The following is a 24,056-nucleotide window of genomic DNA, read 5'->3' on the forward strand; positions in this document are numbered from 1 at the left end:
AAAGTAACAGCATATTCTCGCCAAGTGAGTGGCGTTTTGGGAGCTGGATGGCTGATACAGGACTCCACTCCTCCTCCCAGCATCCTCCCGAAAACTCTGGTCCTTTTGACTAAGCCCTGTGTGGTGGCCCCCCGTTTTTGCGCTTCTCTTGCCCCAGGGAAGGTCCCCCCATCTCTCTGCAGATCCCCACAGGTGTGCCGGCACCGCCGCTGTCTTTGCTCAGCCGGGCCGCTTCTCCGCTTCCCCCGCGGGCCGGGGGGGCCGCACGCCCCCCGGTTTCCCAGGTGCCTCCCCGCCTGCGCCCGCGAGTCCCGGCCCCGGCCCGGCCCCACCGCCTCCCCATTGGTCCCGCCCGCTCCGCTCCGCGTCGCCCCCCGGGCGGCGGCCGCGCCGAGACGCGGCGCCGGAGGCAGCGCTGCCCCGCGGCGGCGGCGGCGGCGGCGGCGGCTTAAAGCGTGCGCGCCGGCGGCGGCGAGGGCGCGCTCACCTGGGCGCCGCTCCATGGGCTCCGCCGCCGCGCACGGCGGGGGTGCGGCGCTGCGGGCCGGCCGGCGGAGCCGCTGCGGGGCAGAGCCCAGGTGACCATGCAGGGGATCCGGGCTCGCCTGCCGCACGCTTCGGGGAGCAGGTAGCACACCAGGTGCACGGCGGAACATGGACTGTCTCCTGCTTGTCGTCTGGACTTTACCTGTTGCGATTCTCAGCGGCAGCTCCATGCAATTCCCGACCTTCCCGTGGCTTGGAAGCGCTGTAAAGGCAGGTCGAGAGCACTTTCTTTTGCAGTCACCTAGTGTACTTTCATACCAGGTTACTGCACGGTTTCTGGTGCCTTGTCTTTCTGCCTTCCATTGTCAAGTAAATCTCGCCCAATACTCCTTTTCTCTCTCTTTTTTTTTTTTTTTTTTTTTGCAGACCCTTCAGCTGTGCTGCCTCTGTTGCATGTCTCATGCAGCAGCTTTAACCAGTGACACCATCAGTGAATTGAATCATGGTTTGTATAGCTCTTTCTGTGTCTGTGTATATGAACGTTTGCATGGATGCTTTTTGTTTGTCTGTTTTGGTGGACTGAACATTTAAAGGGAAGAAACCACAGTGTTTGGGGAACATGAAGTGAAAGCAAGTTGGGTGCTGTAAAATAGCTAACCATGAGCAGAGATTAACTTGTTAAGCCCTGTGTGTAACAGCAAACCAAATGAATGAGATGGTGAATTCATCCTCATTTACCCGAGTGATTAGAAAGATGAATGTGCATGTAGCCACAACAACAAAACCTCATGTGTCTGTTAATGAGACTAAAGTAGTGAAAAGACTTGGGTGGGAGAGCGGAAGAAGCCGTGCAATGCAGGCTAAGGGAAAACAAACCCAGAGAGCAAGGAGAGCTCAGGAGCTGTTTGTTCCCAGGTTGCAGAGACTAACACTTGAATGCTGATGACTTTGGGAAGTTTGAAGTGCAGTATATGCTTTTTATTGGGTGCGAGTGGAAACAAAGTACAATAGAGAACCACACCAGGGTGCAGAAAGGAAAACCCTCTCGCACCCTGTCTGCTCACTAGGGGATTCCCTCTCTCCAGCAGCTGTTTGCATTTTTTGGCCACCAGCCTGCTTAGCGTCCTCAACTTCTGCCGTTGATTAACATCACTTGAGGAAAGTGAAAGCTCTTGATGTATTGTTTCCACTGTCTAAGGAAAAACAACCTATCACTGGTTATGTTTTCAGCTTAATGTGTGTCAAATAAAGCCTATTCAGGCAAAGAGATTGATAGTATTTGCAACATCTGTTACAACACAAGGAGGAAGGGCTTTTCTTCTTTTTAATTATGTCATTTCAATTTAGGAAGAGAAATGCATTGTTTTACTGTCAAATGCATGGACATGTTTAAGTGTTCACAGAAGAATACGGCTCAAAAATGAAATGGGGTTGGGAGGCAGTTATTCAGCGTAATTACTCATATAACCAGGAATAGGTGCAAAGGTTCTAGTTCAGCAAACAGCTAAAATTCATACCCAGCTTCCAGGATACAAGTAATCCCTGTAGGGCTGGATCAACAGCATTGGTAATGTATTTCAATCTAGGCACCTGCTTATACAGCCAGCAGAATCATGGCCTCTATTTTTTCCTTTTTTAGGTGGTTGTGAGTCAATCTTAGTCTTCTCACAAATAGTTTTGTAATTTTTCACATATTTTATCCAAAACAATAAACTTCTTTGACATGCAATTAGCAATGGCTGACTAAAGGTTATTAGGTAGGATGTAATCTCTTTCTGCTGAAGGTCAGTTACAATTTGAAACCTGGTCTAATCAAGTCACTACAAAGAGATGAGGTCTCAGTTAAGGCATTAATAAATTAATCCTTTAATCCATTTGAACAAGTGGTACAGTTCTATGAAGTCTCAGTCATGGTTACCCCTACAGTGATATAATATTTGCTGCATTCTTAAGAAGGAAAAAAACTCTCCGACCAGAGCGGCCTTCACGTTTGGCAGCAATTAATACAGGGGGAGGGGAAAAAATCTACAGATCTGCTGGCGATGACAAACGTCTTCAGAAGAGCGATTGTGGGAATGTTCACAGCTATGCTAGTTAGTCTGTGCCTCTCAGTGGGGCAGAAAGGAAACAAACACTGTTTAAGAGCCTGTGTGACTTACAGGGGTGAATTCATGCAGTCAGCCTATACACACATGGCCTGCGGGGCTTTCAGGCTGTCCCCTAAATGAGGGAATGTTTCATGCCATAGTGAGAGCCTGATGCTTACTGTGTTAGAATGACGCTTACCTTATTTTTTGGATACAAAAACTGATAGCTAATTTTTTATCCTTACAGATTATGTATTTGTGACACCTGTCAAAGTGGATTCCAGTGGATCATACATTTCACATGATGTTTTGCACAGTACTAGGAGAAAGAGATCAACTCAGAGTTCAAAGAGTTCCTTGCACTACAAATTTTCAGCATTTGGACAGGAACTTCACTTAGAACTTAAACCTTCAACCATTTTAAGCAACAGTCTTATTGTCCAGGTACTTGGGAAAGATGGAGTCTCAAATTCTCAGGAACATGAAATTGAGCAGTGTTTCTACCAGGGATTTATAAGGAATGATAGCACCTCTTCAGTAGCAATATCTACATGTGTAGGCTTGGTAAGTGTTTATTTACAACAAATCAGCATTCGAAGTATTTTTGTATGTGAAATAGTAGCTGAAGGTATGTAATTTATATAATATTCAAGATACCATGCACCATTTGGTGATTTTTTTTTTTTTTTTTTTTTTCTTTCCCCTGCCCCGGTACTGCTAGTTGTTGTTGCGTTTAACAGAAGCGGTTTAGTTTTAGCCAATGAACTGCGTCACACCCTTTGTATTTTTTGATTGTAGTCTTTCAGGAAAAAATCCAGAAGACTGGCTGGTAGCCCTAGTAATTATCCCATAGCAATTTTCATTTGTTATAGTTCGTGATAGTTTATACATTTTTTGCTTGCTCTTAAGTAAACGTTCATCCTGCCTTTGTGAACTTCTATGAATAAAGGAAAAAAAAAAAGATCAATCCATAAGCTTATGAGGAAAAAAAAATATTATACCTGGGTTTGTCAACTTCTTTAAGGAAGGGTGAATTTCCTAACTCAGCAGGAGTTCTGAACCAATTTCCCTTAGATTTCTTTGACAATTCCGGCCTTATTTGGGTTTATAAGTTTTGATTAGTTGATCTCTTATGAATGTTTTAAATATTATCATTGCATGTTTTCCATTTGGCTGTTATCCAAGTTCATGAAAAATTATCACTCGCAAATGATTTTTTTCAAAATACATTTGACAGTGCTCATTGCCTGCAGAGAAGTCTTTACTAAATCATCTACAGAATTAGTAGTTATTGATGATTTTTAGGCTTAAGCCCTTGCAATTGCAAAGCAACCTCCTATGGATGCAGATTAAAGCAGTGATACTTAAGTGTTAAGTATATGACGCTATTTATCTGTATGCTTCGTGGCTGAGGTCCAGAGGATATGTTGGGTTGCCCTCTCAAAATCTGTTTTGCAAAGGTACTTGTCCATAAGGGCTATTAAACTTTGTGATGGGACCAAAAAAGTAGCACTTGAGACACCCAGTGTTTCCTTTGAAATACTAATCAGTGACTTGAGAAGAGGGTGGCTCATTAGGAAAAGCTGTTAAGTAGTCTGGCTTATATTTTGAATGCTCTATTTCTTTTTTCCTTAGCAAGTTAGAGGAGTTAGTGTCTTATAGTTCATTTGAGCAGTTGCAAATGTGACTTTGGACCGGGTGCCAGGAACTGGAATGAAGTTTGTTGTTGTGTTTGTAGTGCTGAACTGTTAATATTGGATGTGCTTAGTTGTTTCTGTGGAAGGTTCACTTCACAACTGCTAGCTTTTACCGTATTTATTCAGAAAACAAAACCAGAAAACCAACTGTTTTCATTGATTGTGGTGTTTGTCTTTTCCTCTAAGAGAAGTGCTCTACCTATACACACAACAGTTACAGTTTGGGTGAGCTCCCCTGTTTGGTTTTTGACATGCTTTCTGAGCTAAGTGAAGCTGGGCTTGTCAGGTCTTGTCCAGAGAAGGAAGGTTCAAGTCTGCCTCAGGTCACAGAAAAGCAGAATGTGGTGATCTTAACTGAGGCTGAAATGGATCTTTTACCTCTGTCTCGACATAGAGGTTGTTATGACTGGTAAACTTCACTTGGAAAAGATACAGAAACTGATCAAAAGAGAATAAATATTTTGGCATGAACAAATTTATTATGGCAGAACCTTCTTCACTACTAAGATTGTCACCAATTTGAATTTCTTTCTCTTCAATCAGTTCCAAGTTTCAGTAGATTTCACCTTAAATTGTTATTTTAAACTGGCAAATGAAGTAAACCTTTACTTATAATAATCTCCTCCAGAGCAGATATCACGAAGTATAATTGTTCCTTTCTTCCTATCCATTTATTAATTTCAGTGCACGTAATGAATCACAAGCAAATTATGAAGAGGATTCTTAGTCTTTCAGTTTGCAAGGCTACCTTCTTAAAAATGTGTCGTCAGCTGTCTACAACAACAACTACGTCATTTTTTACTGTGATCCAAATTCAGTAATCATATGTTAAGTCTGGATGCTGTGCTCTCATCAAGAGAGCCTTGTGAATAGCTTCTATATCCTCTTTGCACCAACTGCTTTTGTCACTTGGTTACCCTTCTTTCCTATTTGCTTTGTTCACTGCAATTAAACCGAAAGTGGTGTTTCTTCTATATGGTTGGTAGCACTAATCTTTCCATTGTTCCTTTCATTAGCAATAGCTTCTCTACAACAAAACTGCAGTGACCCATTCTTTCAAGCCTGGAACACCACAATGTGATTTGGAAGCAATTGCATTTCAATAGACTACAGGGACTCTTTGATCTAATTTTTTGGATGACCTAGAGTATTCAGTCATTCAGCTGTCTGTTATCTGCCACTGCCTGCAGAGCAGACTTTTGAGAGAGTCTATGTGAAATGGTTTGTTAGGCAGGATGACCTTAACACTGGAAAGGAGCAAGAATTTGTTGCTTTGGTATAGATCTATTAAGAGATGTGTGTATCTTAGTCATGTTTTAATAGCTTAGTTGACAGTAAGGCCCCACATTTTTATGCTAATTTGTTCATTTGAGAGCAGATGTTTTAATCAGTCAACATAATTTTCTTGATGTGTCAGAAGGCAAAACTGGATCTATGCTCTTTATCTGAATAAGCAATCTAATACATTAAGTTAGCATTTTAGGAGAATGTGTACAAGTTTACTATGAATAGTGTCTCTTGCCTTTTCATCATCCAAGTTTTTAGGTGCTTTGATTTTCAACAGAAAACTTGCTTTCTTCTGTCTCCTGCCTTTCCAGCTTCAGTCAGCATCCTTTACTTGCTGGAGCATCTGTTATGCAGCAAGAAAGTTGTGATTTTTTTTTTGTTATTATTTTTTTAATGGAATTAACTTGTATGCAAAAAACCCTGTTTAGGTCTTCCTAAGTGTCTGTTTCATCATCAGGCATTGAGTAGCAGCATTGTACTTAGTGATAAAAGAGTGTGACAGATTTATTAAAATTCGGGCTTATGTTCTACATCGCAGGTTTTTTTCAGTCATTTTATCAAAAATGCTCAAAGACCAATGTACTATGTACACATTCAGAAAAATGTGTTCCTAACTGTGAAGAATATGATACATTCCCTCCAAAGAAATTGTGGTGATTTTTTTTCATTTTCATATATTTTGTTAATACATTCTCACTCTCAGGAGTGGGAATTTTTAACTCTTACAACTTTGGGTCAATGAGGCCATTTATGTGAATAAATACAAAACTAGTTTTTATCTTCTTAATGTGACCCAAATAGAAATTAAAGCAAAATCTCCAACCTCTTTCTCCACTGGTATTCTGTATTACTTTTATTAAAACTTCTGTTATTCTAACATGACTTCTTGGAGCTTCCTTCAGTCCCTTGTGCTCTCTCAGTTGCCATATCTAGGCCACTGGTTTGCCTCACTGCTTCATCCTCTGTTTACATTCTCCAGTTCAAGCTGTTCATTCTTCCCAGATTCATATTTTTTTCCCAAACTCCTAACTTGAGCTAATTCTTACTTATTCTAATGATATGTTTTTATTACTATTATTATTTAGTAGTATATTATTACTTAAAATTGCCTTTAGCTATGTAGTTGGGAGGCAGACTATGCCAAATCCACAGAATGCAGGGGTTTTTCAGTTTTGCTGAAGGATATGGTGCTGGCTACTGTTGGAATAAGAAATAGTTTTTAGAACTTGCTCAGTGTGGCTGTATCCGTATTCCTACCTCATTCCTCCTGCCCACTCTCATCCACATGTTGTGCCATCTCATCTGCATTAAAAAGAGGTATCTGTTGTAGAGTCACCATCTTTAACTCCACTTTCATGATGAGATTGTCTCTAAAAGCCTTACTACTGTATTCCTAGTCTGTGTATAAACTGTGGTGTTTGTATCTCTTTATATGCTACTTTTTGTTTCCATTCTGTCTCCTTATGTGCTGCTTGTATTAGGTCAATTTATACATAATCACTTGTACAAAGTGAGTTGTTTGCAGTCACACAGTAAATCAGGGCAGAATACAAGAGAACTCCTGAGTTGTCAGTGGTCCAGTTGTGTTCTAGAGACATTCTTAAAACTAATTTATAACTGCATTTAGAAGCAGAAGTCACATTCCCCTTGTGAACAAGAACTCTCTCTTGCAAAGTCAAACAAGTTTACACTATAGCCCAATACACAACATAGAAAACAGTGAACATAATGAATGAGTAGTTCATTGTATAGCATTTGTGGGGATGTTACTGCTATTTGGTGGAGGAGGCAGATGAGGGTCCATAACAAGTACAAAACATGTACCCAGAGGAAAGAAACGCACATACAACGTAAAGGAACCCTCCTGCTGTTACATTGCAGAACAGTTCGAGTCCTTTAAACCTGTATGATCCACAGTTTTCTTGTCGATGCCAAATTCAGGCCTAAGCAAATGCACTAATGTGGAGGCCTGAGGGGCTGCACCTGCTTACACCAGCGGTGAACGTGGGCCATTCCCTCCCTTTTATTTATGTACCTCAGTTGGAAGAGTGGAGTCAGCTTCATGCACTAGCTAGTGCCCTCCTTTGTTTTTCATCATACGTGACTGAATCTTTCATTATAAAGGGCCTCTTTCTCTTGTCTCAAGTTCTGATATGTTTGTTAGTGTCTAGTCAAGGGAAAGAAAGAGGAGGGAAGGGTGAATCATGTTACACTCACTGAGCTGTTGGAGGAGGCTACGATGGGAGAAAGGGTTAGATGTAGCACTGAAAGATAAACAGGAGATGTATTAATTCAATGGAGGTTGTGTGTGCATGTCTGAGGGCAGTACTTTGCTCAAAGTATCAAAGAAGCCACAAAATTAAAGCTGCTTAATGCAGTCTGGCCACCTAAGAGGCAGGCAAGGCAACTCATGTACCCATTCTTTGTAGTCATTTAATTGTACCCTGTATTAGCGTTATTTAAGTTCATACTAACAACAGCCTCTTATTCCTAGAGCTCACACTTCAAGTCCAATTAAATATGTTGAGACAAATCCCAAGGTTCTTATGCAGACAAGCTCCCATCAAACTCAGTGAGCCAGGCTGCTGGTAAAAGTACAAAATAATTGCTGTTTGCAGTGAGGTTCCTTTAGAAACCTACAGCTGTAAAAATAGGACAAAATTTGGCCCAGTGGGACCTTGAAGAGAAACTAAGTAGAGAACTGGTGATTTGACTCATTCTCAAAGCTATTTTTAGTCTATCCACAAGTCAATATACAAATCCTACATTTTCTGCCATTATACCAGCACAACAGGAACAGCATCTGGCACATGAGTTCTTTGGCTTTATCTTCACACACCATTACATCTCCATCCTTTATAAAAAAAACAAACTGTGTTTTAAAGGATCATCATTTTGTCTACTGTTTTGATGAACATTTTGCCATTATTCACTCTATAATATGGTAAATCTGACATGAAGAAAAATCTTAACAGGAAAATGAGGTGACAGTGGGAGAAAGCTGTATTCTTGAAGATATTTTACATTATGCTAGACAAATACAAGACACTGTTTCTGGTCTCAGCCTTAAATTGACTGCTGATGGAGAATGAATTGCGTGATTAGATTATTGATTGCCCTTCTCGATATCTGTCTGATAAGCTTTCTGTTTAACTCTGGCTTTAGCTCTGCAAGACAAAGACACTGTTATCCCAGGCATTTTGACCCTGCTGATTCCTGATGGATAAGAAATGGAAAAGAGGATTAATGATGGAGAAATAATCTGGGAAAAGTAATAGAGGCTGCATTTCTTCAAATTTTTATATTGAAAAATCTGGAACCCTTGAACATATATAGAGGAAGTACTATGTCACTGAGAGCACTTTGGCTCCATCAGCCTGGACACAGTGGGCTGTGGACGTGGAACAGCTCGCAGGAGTGCCCACAGGAGCTGGTTCTCTCAGTCATTTTTGCATGCTCCGTTATTGCTCAGCTGGCAGCAAGAGCATTGAAATTGTTCGGTGCATTTCAGACCAAACCTCGGGCCATTGCGAGCACTGCTGCTTGCAGCCTTAAAGCAGTTCCAGAAACAGGGAGCCGTCCATTTGTAAACAGGCAGTTCATCCTGGCCGTTTCTTGTTAAGCAGCAGTCTCATCATAACTTCTAGAGCAATTAGTAGACTCTATACTTGAAACATCAGCATTTTTCTTGCTTTACCAAAGTCTTTCCACAAAGCTTAGTTCCCACACTTTCCCTCATCCATTAGAGAGATGCTTATAGTCAAATGCCCTCATAAGGGTCAGGAAAGGATGACCTGTCTGTGCAGACTTGACCTCTTCATAACAGGATGTCTTTGATGTAAATGAGGATTTTTATTTTAAGTGCCACTGTTTTCATTTGGACCATACCATCTCTGCTGCCAAGATGCAACATATTCTCTTCTTTACAGCTGCGAACTGCTGAACAGCCAGAATATTTGTCTTTTTAGAGGCAGATTCTAATAACTAATAGCTGCTTTCGGTCACTAATAATTAACCTAAGAAGGTTCTATTTCTGTCTTTTTCTCCTTCTTCTTCCACTTCAAGATACCAAGAAGATACCAGGTTTGAAGACCTGGATGTAAAAGCTTTTGTTTACCCAAAACACAATGACAGTCTGTGGAACTGTAGTTCGAGTCCAGCTCAAGCAGCCCACTCCTAGAGCTCTGTGCCTGTGGAAAGCACAGGAGTGTTTTGGTTGTGCCCTGGCCCTGCCAGAGTCCACTTCATTTGGGCAAACAGTGGTATCAAAACTGTTCTTAAGCTTTTTTTTTGCCCTTTTAAAAATTATTTTTTTAAAATTATTTTTTATTTTTTATTTTTTAATTTTATTTTCTTCCCCACCAGCTTACTCCCCTTTTGGCCTCTCTACAAAACCAGTGCCCTGATTATGATGACAGCTTTGTGATTTGCACACTTGTACTCAGCTGGGAACTTGACTTTCATTCAACATAGGCTGCCCAGACATAACCAGTCTGGATGGTCACTGGGAGTTTGTTACCAGCTCCGTAATTCTCTCAGTCATTTTGCTACCTACAGTTTTTGTTCGTCGCAGTTATTTTTAAGTCTACAAAATATTCAAGATAATGTTTTTGAGTTTGCAACTTTTAGGGAAGGATTTGTCTTTCTGATGCCCAGCATATCTCATACTATTCAAAAGAGACGGTAGTTTGATCATGGGACTGCTGTCCAGTACTGCCAACAGTGAGAGAAGGACAGAGGTCTAAAGACTTTTCTCAGTGTCAGTGGTTTTGAGATTTGCAGTACATGAATGGGGGCAAGATAAAAGCTGAGGCCATACTAGACAGGCATCCAGAGCTGCGAGGCCTACAATATACTGGTCAATTGTTTAAGACAATTTCAGAGCTATTTGCATCTGATTTTGTTCTCTCCTGACCATGAGTAATGACTTACAGATTTATAGCTCTCTAAGGATTTTCTAGAAAATATCTGCTTTCTATTTTTGGAAGCTGCAGTGTCCAGTGATAACCTGACAGTGGCCCCATTAAGGTCAGCAGCCTTTTTAGTCACCAGAAGTGTTCCCTCTGTCTTAACTCCTGACCACATATAGAAGCTGTTAACCCTGTGTTCCTCATTTTGAATGGTCTCCTCTCAGTGAGCTGGCAGGAGAGGGGTTGAACTTGGTTATCTCTGCGGTGAGAGCTAGCAAGTGGACCTGCAGTGAATTACATTGGCTGAAGCTCAGACTTCAGTATCTTTTTTTTCTAAAAACCACTCATTTTGTGTTAGGAAGGCTCTGACTAGCCCTTAAATGGTATCTGAATTGAACTTTAATGGATAATTACATTACAAACAAGGTTTTCCTCTGTCTTTTTGATCATGTCACTGGGAGCAGAAATGTTGGTTCTTTCTTGCCTTTTCTTATCCCATTTTAATCCCAATTCTGTTGCTGCAGGTCTACCATAAATTACAGTATGCTAAAGGAATTTCCTATTGATTTGCTCTGACAGTGATTTGACCAGCTATGTGAATAGCTGATGGAAGCAGAACTTATCTTTGATTCAGACAGTAGAGCATTGAGTAAAGCTTCGAGGTAAACATTTACAGAAGAAACCTGAAATCATAATGCCTTGCAGCTCAGCACAATTTACAAACATGTATTAATTAAGCTTCAGTACTGGCTTTACTGTGTGTTAGATGAGAACAGCATCCTGGCTCATAATAGGTTGACATCAGTAACCTTTTATTGTTTATCGTGCTCGGAAGTCACTAAGAATGAGGGTGAAGAAATGTCAAATAATCAGGTCATATGCAAGTGAATGAGTCTTGATGGTTGAAGCTCAGTACCGTGGGAACCATTATTGTCCAGAGTAATTTCTGGAACACGCAAGTTAATTTCTTTTTTACAATGTTAGTTCATAAACTAGGGAAAACTACAAACAAGTTGTACAGTCAGATGAAAATCCTTTTCCTGAATCTTATATGTGGCTACCCAGCTAGTTCCTGCCAGACATTAGTAGAAGAAAGAAGTCTGATGGCAAAGATAATGGGACTTGAAGTTATTCTTACTGGAATAACATGGTCCAGCACAAACTTGCTTAGTAGAAGAGGAAGCTGAGGCAATAAAGTGATGTTTACTTGCACAGACAATAGGGTGTTGCCTTTTCACTCTTTGGTGGCATTGGTATTTCTAGCTGCCCCTCTATGTACACAGCACACTCATGGCTTTATTCTTTGAGGACTGGGTTCTTGCTGTTCACAGTGGGATCACTTGAATGCTTGTGCTTGCCTGCCTAATATATGTTAATTGAAGGACTTTTGTGTCTCAACATCTTTATTAATATTAATGGATGAGATTTTTAATGGACCTATACAAAATATGCTTGACCTAGCTTGAGCCCTCACTTTTGTTTTTATACTCTGCAGCACAGTGTGGCTTCCAACTAATTTAAGAACGTAATATTATATTCCGTGGCAGAATACACAAACTAATGAAACATGGATTACTCTTCAGATCTGCAGTTTCTTTGCCATGAGAGATAAAATTTATATAACACCAGAATATAATTAGGTTTTTTTCAAATCATGAAATTAGAAACAGATTTCCTTTTTCTTCATGGATATTATTGCACTTCAGTGAAAATAGTGAGCATTTAAAAATAATTCTATGTTGAGCAGGCTTGTGTTATGCTCCACACTTCTTTTTTTTTCTTTTTTTTCTTTTTTTTTTTTTTTTTTAGGAAGAAGTCATCAAAACAGTTAAGTCTTAAAAATTAGGCTTGGCTAAGTCTTGATAAATATTTCAGGTTAATATTCTAATTGAAGTGTAAGCTGGTCCTGGTAAGGGATAGGTATAAATGCCGTAGCACAGCGTCAGAGAAGAACGTTGAAACTTTTCTAAAAATGTGGCTACTCAGTTTCATTGCTTGTTAACAGCTGACAGAAAGTTATGCTCTTTGTTTTGTTAGATGCAAGTATAAATTAAAGACTAAAATACCAATCTTGGGCTAGGGCCAAGATAATTTTTTTGCAGCCCACTGTGGATGATCACAGTATGAACATGAAAAATACTTTTTTCACTTTTGCACTTTTTTGCTACTTTTTCTGAAAAGGTTCATTCCTTATAGTCCACTTTTCATTATTATTACGACTGTGTGCAATAGATATCTGTGAAATCACTGTAGAGACCAGCCTACCACGACAGTTTCTCTAGCCTCCAATGTTTTAATGTTTCTCTTCATGCTAGAAGCCATGCTGAAGGCCATATGGATATTTTTTTGCACTCTAAACATCACGTACTGATGATCGGATTGTTATCCTACCTCTAGCAGCAAAAAGCTTGAGCAAAGGGATGGGAAAAGGACAATTTCCAGGCTGAGACACAAGTGAGCAGCTGATGTTTACTGATTCCTGCAGCACAATATGTCCCCCTCACATTGACAAGTATTTGCTGGTTTATGGGCTTCATCTGAAGCTTGTGGTGAGTTTTATGTTGACTGGTTTGGATCAGAACCTGGCCTCAGGAGAAATCTCTTTTCTTCCTTCCTACATCATTTTGGCCCTTGAGTCAAGCGGCACGCCGTTTCTTTGGGACACGTTACTACAATTACTATCTGGTTTAGAAAGACATTTTTCAAATGGAGAATGACCACTGGCTCATCAAGAAGGTGAAGCATGTCTGTTTCTACTGGCAGACCCCAAAACATATCTTACAAATACTCCAAGGTGGTGCTGTATAATCAGATTTCACTGAATCAGAAGTGAGGTGGAAGAAAATGGCCTGCTTGAAGGGCAAAGAAACCCGTCTGCAGACTGCCCCATGCTGTTCTCATGGACTGCTCGGACCAAAACAGCCAGGAGTGAAATGCAGCAGGAGTTCAGGCGGTTTCCCAGAGAACCAGCTGCTGCTACTGCTGCTAGAAATGCACCGGGATGCTTGGCAGCTGGTGCCTGCTGCTGCCCGCTGTATTTCAGTGTACTAGCGCCAACTCTACTCATTCTGCAATGTTGCCAGAGTATTATGACAACGAAGAAGTAAAGGAAGCACAATAGCCGCCAAAAATACAAATTCATGAGTAAATGTAAAGAGGTGACTTGACCTAGTCCCGTTCAAGTCCTGATAAAGTCAAGTCTGGCATAGGGAGTAAAAGAGGAAAGCAGCTTTTGAAGCTTGTTTTGCTTGTAAGACAGGAGATGGACTTCACAGTTTTTGATCTGCTGGAATGTGCAAGGATATTGAAATGGAGAAATAAACTTAACAGCAGAGTATTTCTTCATTTCAATATTATCTCTTGTCATCCTGGGAGCAACCTGTAGGAGGCAAGGCATCATTCATCTTCTGCTCTTGGTAAGAGAGCCGAATAATTGCAGAGATGAGAACATGTAGTCTGTTACAAAAATAGTTAGTTGATTCTTCTGTTTCCTGTGATTCCTCTGCTCACCAGGGTGTGCTGGGTGGTCATTTTAACTGCCTGAGGCACAGTGTCCTGCGGGTCTCAGTTAATGAAGACCATGCATGAACCCAAATACAGGATGGGAGCTGTGACAGAAGAGCACACAGTTGGTGCCATGTGTCATTGAACATCAGACTCATGGTATGGTGACAAAGGCTTGCTTACTCCACCAGCCTGTGTGACAGATGAAATACCAATGAAAGGACGATTTGGACCAGAAGCCAAATCAGAAAGAGTGGCCGATTACCCTAGACAGTTGAAGCTGGGAACAGAAATGTGTCAGACTTTGGTCTTGGCCTATGAATATTGCACCAGTTCTATTTAGAGGTTCTCTTTGGGTTATAGTGCCATGAGAAGTTTATTTTTGTTGTAGTTTTCTAAGCATTTCTGGAAAACTAGCTTTCTGGTGTGCAGAATAGCACTGCAACACTAAATTAGCTGGGAATAGCTTGAGGGCTGAGAGGATAGTATATTTTTTTTGTTGTGGCTTTTCACATTTTTTAAGACTACAGTTTGGGAAAGTCAGGAACATGGTCTAGTGTGAGAAACAAAACAGAAGGAAATGTTATTCACCCAGAATGAAGGTCTGTCTTCTGCAAACTACCATTTGCGCACAGCAAAGGTCACTCTACCTCCACAGCCCTACTCCTGTGTTAGGTTTAACGGAAGACGTGGAGCATTTCCACGTGGGGCTGCTTCCTGCTCTGAATGGTGCCCATGTGCTCCAAAATACCTCCATGGATATGCCCTTAATGACAGCTTAGCCTCTGGACCCAAGCTTTTGCATTTTACTTGCTGATAAAAAGAAAGATAAGTTTGTATATACATGCATACATATCTATAAAATGCACTGAATTGGTGCCAATCCTTTAATCTTGATTTTACAGAGGACAGTGCAATTCAGTGTCAATTTTCTGTGAAATTTTAATATATTTGTATTTCCATAAAGTTGCACAAGGCAGTGCTCTTTACAGGTATTGTTTCTTCTGCCATTCAATAACTATATTATGCACTAGCAAAACAGTAATTATCATTTAAATCAACTTTTTTGTGTTTCTTCCAGGAAGGGACTTAGATTCGAAAGAAAAGGTTGATGTGATTTTTCTCTGATTTTTGTAGTAAGTGGATGGATGTAGGGTTATTGCAAAAAAATGATAATGTTGAGGATGTGAATCAGTCTTGCATGACTTTCATCATTGTATGTTAATATATGTTAAAGGAATAAGTCATTATAAATCAAACTATCTTATAAAATCTATTTGCTCTTGAAAAAAAATCAAGTTTATTTTGGATTGGTAAAATTTGTGAGAATTAGTATAAATCATTTGAAAAACTATGAAAGTTCAGTGTTCTATTCTAGTCCTTTTGAGGGGTTTGGTGAAGGTGTATAAAGAGGTGGTCTGGACAGGGGCAATCAGATGTGGAATCTTGGGCTGAGGCTATTCCAACAGGGTGGGGAGTGCACATTAAACCCTCTCTTATCTTCCCAGTGCTCTGGTGCACTCCACAGCAAGATGTTTGATTGATTCATAGCAACTGATGGGCTGTTTAAAATTACGAAGCTTTCAACTTCCTTGTTCCTGACAGATAAAGAGGGTGGGCATTTCCTGATTATACGGTATACATTCAAAATATTCAAGTTCCCTATGGTGCTATTTGTGACTAATTTACTTCCATTAACACAGCTGGTTTTATGCTGTGGGAGGGGTGTGCAGTGTGACATGCTGTGAAGAGAGGAAATGTTTCACAACCAGAGGTCCTTCTGGCTTTTCCTCTGTTTACATTACCACCTGGAAAGAAGAAAAGGTGGAGTAAGTGACTGATGATCCAGATGGATTGCATGAACAGCCACATCTTTAGCCATGGCACATGAAGCTGGGCAAATTCACGCTGAGAAGTGACAGGATTGCACTTTAACTCCTGGAGGCACATATAACCTTGTGTACGAAAATGTGTGGGCCTGACTACCTTTGTGCCAGTCTTATGGCAGGCAGTGCCTCATTAGTGGCCAGATTATTTGGGGGGAAAAGTCAGGGACACCCTGATGTGAGGGAGAGGGACTTGAGGATAGGCTCGAACAGTGAAGTTAGAATCTGAGAAAGATAAATCAGTGGCTCTGCAAGCGACACAGAGCTTCAGAGAGACTCGGAATGGGAGGACCACATTTTTCACCTTTCTAATTCTTGCCTATGAAAGTAGACAAATTATCTCCTGTTTATGGGAGCTGGTGTGCTTTGATCCACTGCTAATTTGACTCATGCAGCACTTCTCAGCAGACCAAATGTATTCTGATTTCTAAGTAATGGCGCAAGATGTAGAGCAACTGAGCTGTGCAGCGCTGCTCTCAAGTCATGCCTGACGCACACAGAGCAGCTGCTGCCTGCGGTGTGGCCTGGAGCAAGCTCAGGTCTGGTGTTCTGTGGTGTCGGGACAGAGCAGAGGGCACACTGGGACCCTGGGACCAGGAGCTGCAGGTGAGATTGGAGTGTCTGTGATTCACACGCGTTCCTGGTGTCCAACAGCCTCTGTGACCCTGACAGCACATTCTTCTTCTTGGAGCCTTTTTCTTAACCTATGTTTAACCTGATCTTTGCTTAACCTACTGTTCAGTAGATTCATTGCAGAAAGAAGGTCAGGCTGCTGAGGCAATTTTGCATCCTAAATCTTCTCCTGATTTTTTTTTTTTTTTTCCATCCTTTTGTAAGTTTGCGGCATGCTGAGCTCTCAACAAATTCCATATAATTGTAACTTCCTTTACTGTATTAGTATTTCAAGAAGAAGTTCCATAGTGCTTAACATAGTGGCAACATCTGTGGCAATAGATTTCTAGATTTCTTGGACCACTTTAATATAAAGAATATTTCATAGAAGAAAAAGTTGCTTTCAGGCACAACCTTCCCTTTATCATTCTATCTTTCCTGTTTCTTGAGATTTCAGAGGTCATCACACAGTTATTTTGATCTTCAGTGCCCCGCAGACTATATTTTGGGAGCCTAAAATGTAAGGTAGTGCACAGAAAGCACTCTGCTGTGCAAATGCTTTCATGAAGAAATATTGTGAAGGTAGGTTTCATGGTCATAAATGGTGCCTAAAAATATGAGGCTTTTTCATGACATGGAATATAGATGTAAGTTACTACATTTATCTTAGCAAACAGCTCACTTCTTATTTAAATGTCCATTGTAAACTAAGATCTGGATGCAAGGATGTTTGTATGCTTATCTAAATGTTAAACGGAGCTGCCGTTGTACAGGTTTCTTAATGTTATGAAAAACAGAAAATTGTGAGGTCTTATTCTAACTCAGTGGATCTTTGGGATGATGCTGCCCTGTTTATAGTTTAACAGTAAGAACTGCATTCAAGTTTTTACTGATTTTCCATTTAGTGGGGGGAAAAAAAGTAAATTAGACACACCTAGACTGCTGCCCTATTTCAAAGAGGTGATTACAACAAAGGAAGATAAAATGAAATTTATTCTTTCCTGCTTCTCATTTCACAGCGATGCTAAGTAATCCCAGTTTCCGCATTGGTATATGAAAACCAGAAAGCGTTACAGCAAGGGAATTCCTAGTTATGAGCAAACTTCTCAGACCCCAGTGAATGCGACTGCAGTTTTCTGGGTCACTCATCCTGTAACGTTGTTGTTCCTGTGAGTGGGGTCACCCAGCAGAAGCCCCCCCGGTGATGTGATGAGGGACAGACCGTGGGCAGAGCCGTGTTTGAGGAACGTGTCTTTGAGCGGGGCCCTTGCCGGCACGGAGCCCTGCTCGGTGCCACGTACCTGCCTGTGCTGCGGCCTCCTGTGCTCGCTGCAGCTGTCACTGGGTCACAGCTCAGGCTACTGAGTGACATCCCGAAGCCTGGGGCTGTAGTTTGTAGTGAGGAAGATGGAGATGTTTTAATAGAACAACCCAACTGGGGTCAAATGTGAGCCTTCAAAAGTCTGTCTTGAGCATTTACTGGGTTGATTACAAAAGCCTGCCTGTAAAACTCAGAAATAAGGAACAGAAAGGCTGAATTGCTGAAAAACAGGGAGTTTAATCCAGATAACCCAGGCGCCAGCCCGACATTCTCACTTGTGGGCCATCTTTGCTTCTTGTTTTCCATTCCCTTAATGGCCTAAGCTCTTTTGTTCCCCTCCCTTTCTCCTTCCCACATAGATATTTCAGCATATGTATATGTCTGTGTATGTGGAATATCAGCAAAGCTGATACTTTGCTCCCTACAGAGTTCCTTGTGACCACTCTCTCATGTAACTAATCCATAGCAATGTATACTCCAACAAGGAAAATTAAAAGGTTGGGAACCACTGACCTAACTTCTTAGTAAGCAATACAGCTGGCAATCAGCTGTAACCCGAGCTCCTCGTTATTGGAGCTGCCCGAGCTATTCATAGCAAAGTAAAATTGCTATGGGAATTGAGCTGGATTTATTTTGTTTGAATGCAAATTATCCCAGGTCAGACAGGCTCAGATCTTCTGCCCCCTCAGATTCATTTGCATCAGCTCTGCCAGGCTGAAGCTTTTATCTGGAGGATCTTCGCTGGGGAAAAGTGGGTATGGGTGGCGAGCTGCCGCTGTCTAGACCTTTTGCTTTGGGGCTTGGAGGCAGTCAGTCTAAGTCACTCTGAAACCAAGACCTCTGAACAGAAGGAAGGGTCTACCCTCAGCCAGCCCTTCGTGGTGTCCAAGTGCGTTGGGTGCCTCTCTCTATTGGCTGCAACTTCAGCAGAGTATCTTGTAAGGGGGAGGGAGCGTTACAGGCTTATCTGCCACTCTCACTCATGATATGAAATGTTCTGAAGGCTCCAGCTGCCAAAGTCCCATCATCACAGGAAAAGCTATGTTTTCACTAAAAAAAAAAAAAACACCACAAAGTTTGATTCTAGTACACATGATCATGAAGGGTAAAAAAACCTCTTAGAAAGTCAGTTGAGAAGTGTTCAAGAAATCAGAAAGAAAATAAAACACCAAAGCCCTTCAGCATTATTTAAAAAAATCTCATAATTTATAGTATTGTTTCCTGCAAGGCCTGATTCATGACTTTTAATGTTTGGAGTTGCATGTCTGATACGGAAGAATGTTCCTGATCAGAAACACTCAAGCAAGCATCTGTTAATGCTAAGTACCTATGGAAAAGAATTTCCAAGTACTGATTTTAGTTATCTATCATCAGGTTTGTGGTGTGGTGTTTTTTTTTTTTTTTTAAAAACTATTCATTTTCTGTGTCACTATGCCATAATCTCATTGGTTTTGCCTTTATCACAACTATAGGAGTGGAAGATTCATTAAGTAGGCATGCACTTTCCCCAGAATATTAGTACATCTGAATTCCATCCACATAAAATCGATTAGCTGTACACAAAGGAGGAGGAGAATCTTGCCAGAACGTTTTCATTGCACCTAATCCTTTGAGCAGCATGAATAATTCATAGCAAACCATCCTTAGGGTGAAATTCTGCCCTATCCAAAGTTCTGTTAAAGATCTAGGCATCTTGAAGTCACATTTCGGAGATTTAAGAGGAACATAAACGGTGCTTTTATTTTGTGCTGTTACACAGAATAAGAAGGCAGAGAGGCATGCATTTTCTATGCTTCAAAATTTCCGAAAGGTGTACCTCTTGTCACGCTTTAAGGATTCTCTTAAGCTGTGCACTCAGTTCCATGGGGTGCTAGAGTAGGCGACTAACCGAACTACCTTCTGAGGCTGGTTTTTCTGTTACTCTTGATTTACTGTAAGTAACAAATCGACTGTAAGAAAGCATGTGAGGAACAGTGGGCTGCCTCTTTTTAGGAAAAGCGAAGCATAAATACGTTAATAAAACAATCCTGCTGTTTCCTGTTTACTTTGTGATGGATTTCAGAACCATCATAACTAGTAAAATATCTAGATTTTATCTTACAGTTGCGGGGATTTGCTTAAACAGGCCATACCCAAGTGCTTGTACAGCTACCAAGCCTAAATTTGAGCTGTTGGTTTTATCCAATTGCTTTCCAGAACCATTATAGCAAACCATACTGATGGAATCATTAAAGAAGTGATCTTGACTGCAACCTGGTAAACCTTTGGCACTTAACTGAAATATTATTAGTGTATAGTTAGTGTCATAATGCTGTAATTTACATTCGTATTTTTCTTCTGTTCATTTATCGTACCTACTTCTGCTTTTTTTAAAAAGAAAAAACAAAACACACAAAAAAAAAGAGAAGTGAGGGAGCTCACATACTGACAAGCAAGTATTTAATCTGTGGCAAAGCAATCAAATTTGTGTTAGTTCTAGAGTATCTCATTACCCTGCAATAAATACCAATTTAATACATTTAAATACCAATGTGACTGGTTCAATTACCTTAAGTGGAGGAACAAATAAGAATATTTCCTTATTTGCCATATGTTGACAGAGGGTTTCATAAAAATGTTTTAAACAAGTTCAGTCAACTGCAAAAATACAAAGGCACTATTCAGAGATAACACTGTCTTTGTTCATATGGGAATAATTAAAGACATGAAATTTTGTTACCTTGTTTTAATAATTGCTGAATGTTCTACATAGCACTTCTTTTGAGCAACTAAACAGAGTAGTCTTTCATTACTAACTCAGACTGGCAATTTAAAAATCACGCTCTCCTTCTGTCAGATCCTCAGATAGTAAAATGCTATATTGTTAAGAACTCTTAACATTTTACGTTTGTGAGAAATCTGTATTGTGTTAGAAAAGAGAATCAATTGAGTTATTTTTGTCACTTAGAATCTAAAGAAATATATGATCTGCCGTACAATTCTCAAGTCAGAATAGACAACCAGTGATTCTAATGCTTCTTTCATGATAAAAATATTTTAGTGTGTGTAAAGGCTATTAACTTAACCTAAACATTTGCTGTGGTACAGAGCCAGATATTCCAATCTGGTGAAAAACAGTAAAGGTCTGCTGAGGTTATTCTCATCAGCCGAGGACCCAGTCCAGTAAAACATTACATTTTACTTCCCTGACTCCGGGGTAGCCATCAGTAACTGCCCATGTACAGACTTGATACTTTTCTGAAGGATGGCTGAATTTCTTTGGCAGACATAAAAGCTAGGGAAAAGTTTAGTTAACTTAAATTCTCTCATTTAGTGTGTTTGCATGCCTTCGTGCTGCCTGGTTTGGGAGAGGATCAAATATGAACATGCTCCAAGTTTTACTCATAGGATTTCTGACTACAATAATACATGTGTATTATTGGAAACCTCATGAGAGTCCATTCTCACTAGTTTCCCAGAACATTTTCTTTCCCAAGTTGGTATAAATGCACTCTGGAAATACTTGCAGAGACAATGTTCAGCTCAATGAGAGCTCCTGGGTGCTTAACACTCTTTAAAAGTGTTTATTTAACCACCTGTGTATGGATTTAGGGTCAAGACCTTTCACTTTTTGTTGGAGATTCGTGGATCATGTCCTTGTCACTGTGCCTCGGAAGCCAGTCTAATTTACCCAGCGCTGCAGTAACATGGGCGCAGGGGTGCAAAGTGCCCTTCTGGGGGGAACAGAAACAACATACGGAGGCAAAATCCACCTCAGCTCTTTAGCTGCTGCTGCCCCCTTTGCAGTTACCACCCAGGCAAGGGGCTGTAGGTCACAGCAGAGAGGGAATGAACTTCTTTAATTACCATGATTTACTGCCTTTGGTTTGGCTGTTTGCTCATGATGCTTCCCGAGAGTAAAGATATCTTTCACCTCAGCAACACTTTCTGCAATTTCTGCTCCTTCTTTCTGCTTTGCCAGATATGTTGCTTGTCATTTTTTTTCTACCTAATTTTACATCTTAATTTGCTCATTTTGATTATATTTTCCAGAGCATTGACATTTCGACCCTAACCTGAGAGGTGCTCAATAACCCATCTCTCAAAAAGTCAGTTAGTGATATCAGGTATCTACAATTCCAGGTCAGGCTCTACTATACTGCTGGCTATAATTCTTGGAAGTAGTTTTGCTTATGACTGTAGTAAGGTTATAGTCTCGCATATTTTTCAGACTACCAACTTAACCCATCCCGAGAGGTGAGTCTACTTCATTACACATTCTCTAAGGAAACAATAATTTATTTAAACTGCTTACATGAGGCAGGACTGCTTTGAACAGCCTCGTACTAGTATTGGTTGAATATCTCTGCTTTGGAGGAAAAAGGAATCCATGAGATGAATGTTGGCAAACTTAACAGGACCTTATTCTCCTTGGTATTCCTCGGCATGTGTGAGAAACGATAACTTTACCCTGTTTTCCAGGCTTGACCCCAAACCCATTCTAAACAGCCAGTACTTTTCCTGCTGCCTTGACAGGGTTGTGTATCGGCCTGCTGGTAGATGCACAGTCTGCAGCCATCTCCACATGGGTTTCTCTGAGTATGCATTTAGAATGGATCTGAAATCACCGTTTCTGTTCTCCAAGCTTCTAGCCATGGACTAGATGTTACAAAATACCATGTAGACACATAAATGTGATGTTGTGCGTGAGCTAATAACCCACACTCTTAGCAGCCATGTTGCTTCTGGTTTGAGCTGGCTTGCCACCAGCTGCCTGGGAGCATGCGCAGAATGAATGGATGGCTGATCGCAAACATGAAGATCATTTCTGTACTTTGTGAAGGGACTACCATTATCTGCTTATAAAACCTGAGGGAAGGGCCTCATCTCCCCATCAGCCTGTGGTGGAATCTGAGCAGAGGTACAGGAGTTATGGGGAGACCTCTCCCTTCTTCTAGCACGCAGTACAGTATGTTGGTACTTGAAAATTGCCATCTGCTCAATTCTAGATGCCAATCAGGGCCCAAAGGCAACTTATGGCTTTTGTCAGGTAGCTCTAAGTTGTGTAAGTAGCTTCATGTTCTATGATCTATATCATACTCCCTTTCTGCTTCTAAGATGCTCATTATTCCAGTGTGTGAAATATTCTGACAGACAAAACCCACAGGTGGGACATCTGAGCTACAGGAGTCTCACCTCCAGCAATGGAATTCTTTGGTGGCAGAGACAGGTCTTTTGTGTTTCCTTTGTGATGCCAAAGTGCCAGAGACTTAGCAGAGCATCAGGGCAGAAAATAGGAGATTGATTAAAATGAATTGCAGCCGTGATAATTTCATGAGATCTCACTGCAAAGTGAATGAGGAAAGACTCTAATATGCTGTGACATGAGATGATCCCAACAATATTGTGGTGTGAATACTGGATATATAAGCATCTTTGACCTCAGATACTTTTAAATAACCAGCAACTGTAGTTCTTAGGTCATCTGTTCTTCTTATTTTTTATATTTCAAGGAAGTTCTTAATTTACATTTTTATTTGTGTTAAGTAGAACTAAAACCTGTACTTTGTCTCTGTATTTTACGTGCTGTAACTCTCGTTAAGATGTGTTCGAATCAATGATTTGTGTTTTTTAGGAGCTGGACAGTTGGGAAATATCTCAACAGAAGTGTTGGATCAATGTCCACTGAAGTCTGTGGGAAGCCTTATGCCAATTTCAGTTGGCCTTTTGTCAAGTCTTTTATAACTTTGCATGAATATTTGGAACTATTTTAATGGATGTGAAACTACATTTAACTCCTCCTTTTGAGAGATTTTTCATCTTGAATACATGCACACCCATCTGATCATATAGACTTCACTGATTTCTGTGGCCATTGTTTTAGCTGCTATCAGTTAAGGCTCAGTGGTTTTTTTAACACCTAATTTTATGTATATACTCATAACGAATAAAGTACTCTAGATAGAAGTAGTATTCCTTAAACAATACATGCAAACTTCTTAGTGCTTTAGTTGAGATAGTACCGTTTTCCTACAAACTGTAATTTAACTTTGCTTTAATCAGTATTAAGTAGTTATGTTTAGCAGAGACATTGCAATTCATTTATTCATGTGTTTTAATTCTCAGTTTCACTTCATTATGCTTCTTACCTCATTATTTGCATCTGGTTTATGAAACCCTTTCAACTTAAATATGCATACGGCCAAGCTGTTGCCTTTAATTTAATTAGCATGTAATGAAAATGCCTTGTATGCAGAGAACCCACAGCCATGACGTTCTTCTTGTTT

General features: G+C 40.5%; 1 protein-coding gene across 1 annotated transcript in view; it reads left to right on the forward strand.

The window, feature by feature from the left end:
* The first annotated feature begins 654 nt into the window (after positions 1–654).
* The window catches only part of ADAMTS18 (ADAM metallopeptidase with thrombospondin type 1 motif 18), a 75,883-nt gene continuing 52,481 nt past the window's right edge, over positions 655–24,056 (forward strand). The window contains exons 1-3 of the mRNA XM_065640811.1: positions 655–756; positions 913–991; positions 2,821–3,137. Of these exons, the coding sequence (XP_065496883.1) occupies positions 655–756; positions 913–991; positions 2,821–3,137 (498 nt within the window). The remainder of the gene's footprint in view (positions 757–912; positions 992–2,820; positions 3,138–24,056) is intronic.

The sequence above is a fragment of the Caloenas nicobarica genome, chromosome 9 (genome assembly GCF_036013445.1).
Source record: "Caloenas nicobarica isolate bCalNic1 chromosome 9, bCalNic1.hap1, whole genome shotgun sequence".
In the NCBI taxonomy this organism is placed as follows: Eukaryota; Metazoa; Chordata; class Aves; order Columbiformes; family Columbidae; genus Caloenas; species Caloenas nicobarica.